The sequence below is a fragment of the Chondrus crispus genome, genomic scaffold (assembly GCF_000350225.1).
Source record: "Chondrus crispus Stackhouse genomic scaffold, scaffold_168, whole genome shotgun sequence".
In the NCBI taxonomy this organism is placed as follows: Eukaryota; Rhodophyta; class Florideophyceae; order Gigartinales; family Gigartinaceae; genus Chondrus; species Chondrus crispus.
In genome coordinates, this window is record NW_005179039.1 from 197736 (window position 1) to 209149 (window position 11414).

An 11414-nucleotide genomic window follows, 5' to 3' on the forward strand; every position below is an offset into this window, starting at 1 on the left:
TCCGTCAACGCGGAGCGCGCCGTCCCCGCCGCCCAGCTGCGCGTCGCCCTTGGCAGGGACTCGCGTATCTCCGGCCCCGAGCTGCTGAGCGCCGCCGCCGCGGGCGTCGCCGCCGCCGGCGCCCAGGTTACCGATGTCGGGCTGGCCACCACCCCCGCCATGTTCATGGCCACCGTGCTCGAGCCGTACCGCTTCGACGCCGCGTGCATGCTCACGGCTAGCCACCTGCCCCCGAATCGCAACGGCATCAAGTTTTTCACGAGCGCGGGAAGCGCCAATAAGAAGGGTGTGAAGGCCCTGTTGGAGCGCACCGCGGATCTTTTCGAGGCGGAGGGCGACGCCCCGGAGACAAGCGCCCCGCCGGCGCTTGAGAAGATCGACTTTTTGCCAGCGTACTCGGCGCATCTTGTGCGTTTGATTCGCGCGGGATGCAACCATCCGCATACCTATGATAAGCCCTTGTCAGGGTTTAAGATTGTCGTCGACGCGGGGAATGGCGCTGCCGGGTTTTTCGCGTCTCAGGTGCTCGAGCCGCTTGGCGCTGACGTTGTGGGGCAGTTTTTGGAGCCGGATGGGATGTTTCCGAACCATGTGCCCAATCCGGAAGATAAGAAGGCCATGTCCATGACGATTGATACTGTGAAGAGGGTCGGCGCTGACTTGGGAGTTATTTTTGACACTGATGTTGACCGCTCGGGCGTCGTCGATCCGTCCGGGCTTGGCATCAATCGCAATCGTCTCATCGCTCTCATAGCAAAGATAGTGCTGCGCGATGCTCCTGGCTCGACTATCGTCACGGATAGCGTGACGTCAAATGGGTTGAAGCGGTTTATTGAAAATGAGGGTGGCGTTCATTTCCGGTATAAAAAAGGCTACAAGAACGTCATCGACAAAGGCATTGAGCTAAATGACCAAGGAGTACAAACCGAGTTGGCTATCGAAACTTCTGGGCACGGTGCCATGAAGGAGAACTACATGCTGGACGATGGTGCTTATCTCGCTGTGAAAATTATTATCGAGATGGTAAGGCTGCGACTCGCAGGCGATATGCGTGGAATTGGAGGGCTGTTAGACGGACTCGACGCTCCGTTAGAGGAGCACGAGTTCCGTCTCAAGTTCATTGACCAGGAAAACTTCGGCGAGTACGGCGGGCGTGTCGTGGAGGCATTCTCTGAGTTTGCGTCGTCTGTCGACGGATGGACAGTCGAAGAAACAAACTATGAGGGCTTTCGGGTAAGCGTCGACGAGGGCGACGACAAGGCCGGGTGGCTTCTACTTAGACAAAGCCTCCACGACCCTCTCCTGCCACTCAACATTGAGTCTGAACGCGAGGGTGGCGTTGCCGCTATCGCAAGAGTCCTTGTCAACGATTTCTTCCCATCCTTCCCAAATGTTGACGCGAGTATCCTTGCCCAGAGCGCTTCTAAAGCTGAAGTATAAGGCCAATCGTAAACCGCAAAAAGCGAAGTCCGCCCACCGGCCCAGTCGAAGCCTGGGACATTATTATTATAGAACGATCCGCTACCGATCCATACCGCCCGCTTCCTTCCAATGTGTTTCAAAGTGTTCTCGTCGATCAGCCCCGACAGCCATTACAGGTAAGCCGGCACACTTCGCCACGGCCGCCTGCACGGTGGAAATCTCCTTCAGCGTGACTTGTACATATGTCGCAGGGACGTCCGTGGCAATCTCGCTCATTAATCCGATAACATACCGCGAAACTGACGGCAATACACCGCAGTACTCTTGCCCACGACGCGGCGCAAGCCCGAGGGCAAATATACGGCGCCCTTCTAGTTTCGTGGCGACTTCCAGCACAGCGGAGAACGCGCGAGGGGCAAAGCGGAGAACTCCACGGCCGTTAGACGATCCGCCTTCGGCGAACATAACGACGGGAGTGCGTGCGTTAGCAACTAGGGCTTCGAAATCCACGTTGGGTAGGTCGGATAGAGGCCTGCCGGTCGCGATTAAAGACGTTAGATTGCGAAACGATACGAGGGCTATACCGCCATCTGTGGGCACGACAAATATGGGAGAGTATGCCGCGACTAGTTGAAGGGGGCCAATAGCACCGTTGAGATTGGCAATCACCAATTCACCTGCGCTTGGCGGACGAGACACCACAGGCTTGCCTCTTACACGCAGTCTGGATTTCGGTAAAGTTGGAGGCGAGAAGCGAGTTGCGCCCAGTGAAAAGAGGAACAAGCGGGCGAGTAGGCGAATGAGAGCACGAGACAAGAAACACGGGACAAGCAGAAGCGGGGTGAAGAGGATAGACAGAACGACGGCAAGAACGAAGAACGGCAGACGGAGAAGGAATAAGAAAGGGCGCAGTATTTTGACCGAGATGGATGTTGGTGGAGGTGCTTGCGGCAGGTACGGATGAATGCCAGTAGATGGGTCGGCTGTTGAGCGGTACTTTTCCATGGTACGCGGGACACTTCACGCCACAAAACGTGGACGTACAAGAGAAGTGTTTGAAGCTACCAACATTTACGCGGAGGCTCAAGGGATAGTGGTCGGCGACGAAATAGTGAAGCCAAAATAGACAACGATGGTCGGCGGTCTCGTCCTGGTCTTATCCAGCAATGCCGGGTTTAGGGAAGGTGGTCTCGATCGCATTGGACAGTGATGCAGCACTGCGTTAAATTTGAATAACATTTTCAGACATGACCCTCCGTTCAAAACCAAACCCCAAGGTGGCCTGCATAAGCACGTCGCAGCTTTAAGACGTCTCAAGGCGCAGTTGTGAGGCAAGACAATCCAGTCGTAGTTACGCGACTGCTACGAGAGCTACGTTGACTCACGCTCAACAACTGCGGCATCACGCTTGCGTGTCACGATGCCGGGAGAGAAAGGTGCTCCGACTATGACAACCGACATATCCGAGATTGAGGACGTGAGGAGAGAGGCGATTCGCAAGCGCGTTCTCGCTGAAGAATGGGCCGGGTCGGCGCTGAAGGATTTAGGAAAAGCCGTCGCGCAACTGCACGCCCAGACCCCTTCTGCAAGCAATTATTCGCAATACGTCGCCCTCGCAGAGAAAATTCTCTCTCTATGTGATCAGGTCAGCGTTGCGACGGACGTCGCCGCGTCTTTAATTCGCGCCGCGGGAAATGAACGCTTCGAGCTCGCCGAAGATGTGGCAAAAATTGAGGCTGCAGTCAGCCGTGAGGAAATTGAAGTTGAACGTCTTCACAAGGTTCTTGCCCGCGAACGCTTACAGGCAGGGAGGAGAAAGCAGTACGAGACGATTGCGAGTGTTTCGTTGAGGGAGCCGGGGCTGCTGCAGTCGCAGCAGCAGTTGGATCAGGCAAATAAGGAGCTCGCAGAAGTCGAACACGAGATTGCTAAAATCGAAGAGACAAAGGACGCAATGTCGAGAGAGTTGAGCTTGTTTTTGCATTGCGCTTCTCATTTGGACTCGTTTTCCACTCAGTTTGCAACGCTTCTTGTCGAGGAAGAAGGTGAGCTCGCCATGGATATCTCCTCTTGATCCTTCACCAGAACTTCATTTCCGTTCTTTATTTTAAGCCTGGCTACACCTTTGAGAGATCAGTCGTTATGGAGCGCCTTCCGAGTCTGCTGGACAGCACTGCAGAAATTATTGATGACACCAACGAAACCACAAATGTCGTCGCGAAGGTTATCCAAGGTACATGGATGGTTGAATTGAGATCGAGGAATATGTTCTGTTGGTAGTGCTGCACGTGTGACACGCCCCAACCGGTAGCTATCCCTACAGCACTTGCCCCCATCAGAAGACTCAGTGCCTCCGCAAGTACAATCCGAATGAGAACGTGCTCTCGGATGCCAATTGCGCGGAGAACTGCCGTCTCCTTTCTGCTTTCCCTTGCGTTTGCTATCATCCCCGCCAAAAGGGCAAAGAAACATACAGTCTGCACCAAAGCGTTGATGCCCAGGAATCCAAATCGCATTATAGTGCTTGCTGCTGCAATGGACTCGGTCGTCTCCTCCACTGATTCAACATCAAGTCTTGGCCCTTTAATTTTGCCCAGTGTCTGTCCAATATCCGCAAGATTCGAGCTGGTTACAGAATTTGTGTCGACATGAAGGAGAAAGACACGGAGCGGGAGTTTGTCCACGTATGGGTAGCGACCTCCAATAAGTCGAGTAAAAGTTGGAAACGAAACGAGGGAAGGTTGGTACTTGCTGTATTTGTTCTTATGAAACCCAGGAAGACCGCTGAACTCAGCTGAAACAGAGAGTATGGACGACCCCTCCTTCACAGTTTTCGGTCCGGTCTGAATTTCCGCTGTACTATCTGGGGCATCGTTACGTGTGTAAACAACTCGAGCCGCGACAGGAGATCCCGGCCCTCGAAGACCTAAGACTCTTCGCATGCCGTCGTGTACAACAATAGACTGGGAGCCCTTGATTGTGTACAGTTCCTCGTATACGTCCACGTTATTCCAGCTGCCGCGACTTTTCAAAGATCCGCGATATATACCTTTGTAAGTTGAGCCAAGGTAACTTGGGAGCACTGCTTGTGCGTGCAGTGGGGTCGAAAAAGCTCCGCCTAGGTTTGTCATGGAAGCGTCTTTGGGTAGAAACTTTGGAATTGATTCTGATACCCATGTAAAAGATTTCACACCAGGCGAACTGGAAAGCTCTTCAAGTTTTTGCTTGCAGCATTCAAAAGCCTTACTATCGCCTGAAATACGTGGCGACACTCTGTACGTCGCTCCAGTGTGAAATCTCATTATTGTTAGAACAGTTTCAAGTTGTAGCTGCAAGCTTGTCTCAATGTAGACAACTAAAGCGACGGATATACTGTACATCAAGAAGGTCCTTCGGTTTCGCCTTCTGTGTGTTATCAAATTCAACCTCGATATTCTTCGAACACTTTGTCTCTCGTAGAAGAAGAGGGCTTTCTTCAAAGCGACAGAAGTTTGGAGATCAAAGTTTGTCAGAAAAAGGACCATTCCGAAGAGAATACTGATGATGAACACTTCGAACAGATAAACGAGTGACTTGAGGTCCATCTTGATAATCGCCTTTGGGAAAATATTGAATATAATGATTCCATACAAGGTCATAAGGCTCGCAGCTATCATTAGTCCTGGAGACGCCAGACCGTCATTCTTTTGCTTTGATATAACTACTGCAGATATTCTCGATGTGCGCCAAGAAAAGGCGTCCAGAGGTCTTCTAGTCATGGCTTTTCGCACGGGAAGTAGAGAGGCTAGAACTGGGAGGGCTAAACCAACAGCACAGGCCATGACTATTGATGAAGTGGATATCAATTCTGGTAAGTTGGTACCGAAGCGCTCATTTGCAACGATTGCCAATGTCCGAAAAGAAAATTGAGCTGCCAAAAGTGCCAGTCCCCAACTGGGTATCGCGATGATGAGCATTTCCATGAGCGTCATCCACGCGACTCCACCTCTGGTCAGTCCAAGTAAACGCAATGTTCCCATTTCTGTACTTCTTGACTCAACAGCGAAAAACATGTGGCTGTACAAAAGTATAAAGCAAAGGAATGCAAACACGAATATGACCACCTGGATGACAAGTCCAATGAAAAGACTGAGAAATTTGTACTCGTCAAGCTTTTTCAGCAACGGAAGCGAAACTTTCAGAGAGTCTAAGGACATATCACGCAGTACAGCTGTCGCGAAGTGGACAACTTGTCTTTGCATCATTGCAAAGTCGCTGTTATAATATACACTTGCCCTTTGCTTCGGTATACGTATCAACATAGTGGAAACTGTATCTTGCAAGCGATGCTCTTGTAGCTTCTCCGCATCTGGACTTGATAAATTTGCAAAGGCAACCGCATCCCGTAGAAAATGGGATAATTCCCCAAAAACGCCCGCAACCTCCTCATCTTCATCTTCAGTTGAGCTTATGACTGGAAACTTTCCATGAAGGCTTTCAACCGTTTTTCTTATTCGAACAGGAACGACAACAACTGAATCATTTGCGTTCACGCTTCTGCGAAATACCTGAGAAAGAAACATACCGATGTGCACGGAGAGTCTCACGTAGTCCCCCTCTGAGATCCTCAGTCTTTGCTGCAGCCCTGCTTTCATATAGACATGGCCTGTTTGAAGCTTGGGATGAGGCCAAAGCTTGCCTATTTGAGCCTCTCTCTCAATATCGTGATCATACAAAATCAACCTGGCAGGAACGACTTCACCGGTATAATTGTGATTTTCACGACAGGTACCTCTTGAAGTGGGTTCTTGTTTGCAAACAAGTGCTTGCACAGATACACGGAATCCTAGTCTGGGAGAAAGCGATTTGTTTACGTTCAGACCCTCCTTCGAGATTGTGTCCGTAGTTTCTTCTATGGTGTGCTTCATTGCCGTAAAGTTCAAGAAATCAGCCGCAGACCTTGAAGAAACTAAGACATCAGACTCACCTACTTGAAGCTCTGCTAATCTTGTAATGACAATGGAGGCATAGCTAGACAAGGAAGACAGCATAGTCGCTGCAAATACCACCAGGAACACAGAGAGACTAGCCACAACAAAAGAAATTTTTTGGTACTGAATGTATCGGAATGCTTCTTTTGCGAGCATCGCCATCCACAAGATGAACGATGGGGATTGCCAGTTGTTTTCTTTGAAAGTCTGACCCTTGGGGATTTCATGAAGGGTAACTGTGCTCTCTGTTTTGCTTGGAGGCTTTGCATCAGACTCTGTCCAAGTGGGGGATGAATGCGTAGGATTGTACGTTCGTAGCATCGAGGCCGATAGTCGTGGCCTGTATTTCCTCATCGTGGCTTTTTTTCTCCCTCCACTCTTGAAACCAAATTTGGGTGAACGCACAAAAAAGCTTGCCGTTTACCAAGAAACCTGCTCCTCCCAACAAACTGAAAGAAGGAAATTAAAGTGTGTGATGGGAAGAGACTGAACACTGTTAATGAGCTTACTTTCCAACATGGAAGTGCTGAAGGATGGGCTGGGGAATGGGATACACCGCGAATCTCATGCCTCGCACAAGACCCCCTATTAGAATACTAAAAATACTGACACCAAGCAACTATCGGTAGGGATTTCGTCTACACCACTAACGGCGTTCTCGGAAGTTTACTGTCGGCTAACTGCAGGTGATTTTGTTCCGACCATTATTGCTGTGCACAAAAATTCTAAACATCTGTAACAACTCTTCCCCGAAAGAGATCGAAGTCAGGAACGTGATTTTAATTCAAGATCTAAGTAACCACTGTGGCATGGAAAACGGGGTTGCAAGGCGGGGAGGCAGGAAGCTGATAAAGCCAAGATGTGTAATTTTATCATATTACAGCATGCAGGGGAAACAGAAGCAACTTCCTAACAGCATTAGCACAGCCCGTCCCGCTCCCTCCAAAAATGGGATTTCCTTGCATAAAGATGGGTCCATGTTTGTTCTGGACAAGCGTAAGAAACCATGCATTCATGTTCGAGCGTCGACATTGGAGCCGAGAGGATACATTCGTCTTCGAAGGCTGCTCAAAGTGTGCAGGTCAGTGAGATCACGCTGAAGGTAAGTGCAAGCAGAAGCGGCTTCGTGCATGGAAGTAGTCTTACGTCCTTCTTGATAATACGAGTTTCAGACAGCTATTTGCGCGTGTGCACCGCCATAACGCTTGAAACAAGCAGCTCTCATTCTGAAGCAATGATGCGTTCCATGCGGCGTCGATCATGCAGATGAGACAAAGACGACCCATTTCGTAAGCATAACGTGACGTTTCCACTATTAGCACTAGTTTAGTTTATGTTCACATACAGGAAACCGGCATGACTCGTCCGAGTCGCAAATCACATCAAGAAGATCTCCTCTCACGCAACACAAAAGGTAATGATACAATAAAAAAACCACGGCCGGGCTTTCAGGCTTGCGCGAAAATCTGCGAGAGGATCAATACCCCCTCCGCCTTTTTCAGCACCTTCTTCGGTGGCTTGTGATCCTTGTCATGACGCAGGACAGTCTTAACGACATGTTTCAACGTTAACTCGATGTCAATGACAGACGCAAGCCACACAGCCCCTAGGGTGCTCACGGCCTCTCTCCTCGCGGCCTCATCGATGGACTCATTCTCCGTAGTGGTTTGCGATGCTGTCAAGGCCTTGACGCCGCCTTCTAGGGCTCGGAATTGGCTTTTCAGTGTATGCGCCTTATCGCCGAGACTGTCCAGCATGCCATAGACGCCCCTGAGCGGCCCCGTCTCTAGGACCTTAGCGGCTTGTCGCTTGTACACATAGGCCGCAGTCTTCAAAAGGTCCTTCCCGAATGGCTGTGCGCGCATGGCGCGGACTTCGCGCTTCGCGTGCTCAACAAAGGCCTTGTCGTTATCGTTCATCCACGGCTCGAGGCGACGCTCGAGCAGGCTGACCAGGTGCGCCTCGCGGGCATCTTGGAACTCCTTCTTCTTCTCCAGGCGGGCCTGCGATATGTGCGAGGGCTCGGCTTGGGCAGCGGCCGGCTCGGCGGGGGTAGCGGCCGGTTCGTCGGGGTTCGTCGCGCTCGCTTCCGTCGGCTCCGGCGGCATCGTGGACAGGATGGTGGCCGTCGCCAGGTCGCCCACGATGTGCTCAAAGTCGGAAAACATGAGGGCAAACAGGGCCTTGGGGTCCATCATCGGACCGTCAGAGGCGGCGGCGGCGCCCACGCGGTGGTACTCCTCACGTTTGACAGGGTCAGAAAGCACTCTGCCGTGGCGCGCACAGGGATAAGGACAAAACGGAAAGAGGGGTTAGCTTCGATAAGGGTGGTCCCTAAATATTGCGGCGGCGGGAAAGAATATAAACGAGTGGTAAACGTACTGGTATGCCTCGCTAATCTGCTGAAACATTTGTGTGGCACTTACATCATCCGGATGTTTATCCGGGTGATACTTCTGGGCCATGCGATAATACGCCTTCCTTATCTGGTTCGGGGTCGCATCAACGCTGACGTCCAGGACCTTATAAAGCTCATTCTCCACCGGCGGCTGCAGCACGCCAACGCCAGCACTCGCGGCTCCCTCCTTAATCAAGTCGTCATAAAGCTGCTGGCGTTCGCGAAAGTACAGTTCGCCGTCATCCTCGCCTTCCTTAACGATCAATCTCTTCGGCAGCTCGCGCGCATTGAAGCTATCCAGGGTGCGCTCCGTCCCCTGGGCGAACTTTGCAATGCCGGAGCCGACGCCGACGGTGGTGGCGGCGACGCCCATGGCGAGCCCGCCCAGGGCGCCGCCGAGGATACCCTTGGGTCCGGCGGTCTTGTATCCATGCACGGGGCCCATGACGATGGCGGCCGCGCCCAGGGCCACGCCGCCCAGCGAGTCGCCCACCAGCCCCATCGTGCCCTGGCCGACGTTCTTCGGGCGGCGCGACTCGCGCTGCTCCGTCTCCGCGCGCAGCGCGGCCGCGGCCTCGGCCAGCAGCTCCTTGTGCGGGTTGAGCTCGGTGGACGTCGACGGGTTGTCGTCCGGCTGCGTGGCGTCGGGGTTTGACATGGTGAGTGAGGGAAGGCGGATGCGTGCGGGGGCGTGGAGGCGGGGCGGGAGGGGGTAGTTAGTAGTATACTAAAACTTAGTACAGTGCGAGGGCGTGGAGACCGGGAAGTGCGGCGCGCAGATTGGATGGCGATGCATCTGGAAACGTGTCGAATATTTGCGGCGCCCTCCAACCGGAACACGTGAACACGTGTGGTGGAGCGCGGGCACGCGCCGTTATGGTCGCCGCCGCCAAGTGTCCTCGTCATTTCCACGTGTACATAAATGACTACACCGATGTAACCAGCAGTGTAACCAGCAGTGCACCACCCCGAAGCCAAAACCTCCACATTCAGCTACACATTCAGCTACACGTGTACATTAGCGCCAACACGTGTCCGGTCTCAGAGGAGCCCCACCTTCTCCGCAGCTGCAACTTGCGCACGCCCCAAACGAAGCGCGGCCCCGCCCAGCTGCGCCCCCCTTCCCTTCCGCCTGCCCCCGCGTGCGCGCGTCCCCGCCCCGTCCCGCCAGCAGAACGCATCGCCGCGCTCCCTCCGCGCGCGCCGCGCCGTCCTAAATGTCGCCGCACGCCACCCCACCGCCGCCGCCGCCGCCCGCCGCGTCCGCCGTGCCCGCCGCGCCTGCCGACGACCCGTCCTCGGAGCTCAACGTCCTGCGCCGAGCCCTGCGCCACCACCAGGCCCAGCTCCGCGACGCCGCGCAGCAGCTCTCCGCGCAGCACGCCGAGCTCGCCGCCGCGCGCCGCGCAGCCGCCGCCGCAGACGCCCGCCTCCGCGACGCCCTCGCCCGCGAGGCCGCCCTGCGCGCACAGCTCCACGCTCAGGCAGTGCACCGCGCCCGCGTCGACACAACTATGGCCGCCGCAGAGGACCTCATCAGATCCCTCAGGGATATGGCCAAAGACCCCCCGGAGCACGAACACCCCCCGCCGCCGCAGGTCGTGCATCGCGATCGTCCCGCCGCCGCACAACCGCCGTCCAACCTCGACCGCGTCCTGAGCGCTATCACGGAGCAGCCCGCACTGAGCGAGGCGGACGAGCCTGACCACCCGCCGCTCATGGCAGACGAGCCTGGGCAGCCGCCTCCCGAGCCGCCTCTCGATGCCATCGAGCCGGCCCCGCTTTCCGCACCCGACAGCCCCGAGCTGCCTGCGCCTCACGTGCCGGAGGCGCCCGAGGAGACTGAGCAACCCATGGAGCCCAAGGAGCTCGAGCAGCCCGAGCAGCCCGAGCAGCCCGAGCAGCCCGAGCAGCCCGAGCAGCCCGAGCAGCCCGAGCAGCCGGACCCCGACGCTGACCGCGCGGCGTTGCCGAGCGGCACATCTGTGGCGCAAGCGGCGGGCACGCGCTCGCGCGCCGGCGAACCGGAACGGGCGGACCGGGCGACGAGGGAGGGGTGGACGCGTGCGCGTCGGCAGGCGTCCAACCTGTTGCGGTCTGCGTTCCGCGCGGGTGCAGAGGGGAATGGGGCAGCAACGGGTGCAGGTGCAGGCGCGGGTGCGCTGCCGCCTGAGGTGGCCGCGGTGGCGCGGTCAGAGGGCGTGCCCCTAGAGCGGGAGTTCATGCCGCGGCGCGTGCGGAAGGTCGTTAGCAACGCGCACGAGGGTGAGATCTTCGCCGTGGCGCTATCCCCGGACGGCGAATGGGCGGCGTCCGGCGGGGACGACAAGACGGTGCGCATCTACGCGGGCGGCGGCGCTTCAGAATGCGTGCTCTCGGAGGGCGTGCGCGCGTCTGTGACGGCGCTAGGTGTGGCGGGGGGCGAGGCGCCGACTGTGTGGGCCGGCGGAAGCGACGGGAGCGTGCGCGCGTTCGTGCGCGGCGCGCGGACCAGGGGCCGCTGGGCGCCCACCGCGGAGTTCCACGCGCACGGCGGGGCCGTGCGCGCGCTGCTTCTCGCGCGCGACGAGCTCGTGACGTGCGGGATGGACCGGCGCGTGGCCGCGTGGGACGTCGGTGGGCGG

The 11414-nt window shown here is 55.6% G+C and overlaps 5 protein-coding genes; 2 read left to right on the forward strand and 3 right to left on the reverse strand.

The window, feature by feature from the left end:
- The window catches only part of CHC_T00003000001 (hypothetical protein), a 2097-nt gene extending 657 nt beyond the window's left edge, over positions 1–1440 (forward strand). Inside the window, exon 1 of the mRNA XM_005714138.1 lies at positions 1–1440. This exon is cut by the window's left edge and continues 657 nt beyond it. Within this exon, the coding sequence (XP_005714195.1) occupies positions 1–1440 (1440 nt within the window).
- Positions 1441–1521: 81 nt separating this feature from the next.
- CHC_T00003001001 (hypothetical protein) lies at positions 1522–2427 on the reverse strand. Its single transcript, XM_005714139.1, has one exon. It carries the CDS (start codon positions 2425–2427, stop codon positions 1522–1524), a length of 906 nt encoding a protein of 301 aa, XP_005714196.1.
- A 442-nt stretch (positions 2428–2869) lies between these two features.
- On the forward strand, positions 2870–3496 carry CHC_T00003002001 (hypothetical protein). The gene has a single exon (XM_005714140.1). It carries the CDS (start codon positions 2870–2872, stop codon positions 3494–3496), a length of 627 nt encoding a protein of 208 aa, XP_005714197.1.
- Positions 3497–3539: 43 nt separating this feature from the next.
- On the reverse strand, positions 3540–6746 carry CHC_T00003003001 (hypothetical protein). The gene has a single exon (XM_005714141.1). It carries the CDS (start codon positions 6744–6746, stop codon positions 3540–3542), a length of 3207 nt encoding a protein of 1068 aa, XP_005714198.1.
- A 529-nt stretch (positions 6747–7275) lies between these two features.
- Positions 7276–9448, reverse strand: CHC_T00003004001 (hypothetical protein). XM_005714142.1 is given in 3 exon segments: positions 7276–7840; positions 7841–8660; positions 8775–9448. The coding sequence occupies 2 exon segments, from the start codon at positions 9446–9448 to the stop codon at positions 7841–7843; spliced, it is 1494 nt and encodes a 497-aa protein (XP_005714199.1). The 3' UTR covers positions 7276–7840.
- Between the last annotated feature and the right edge of the window lie 1966 nt (positions 9449–11414).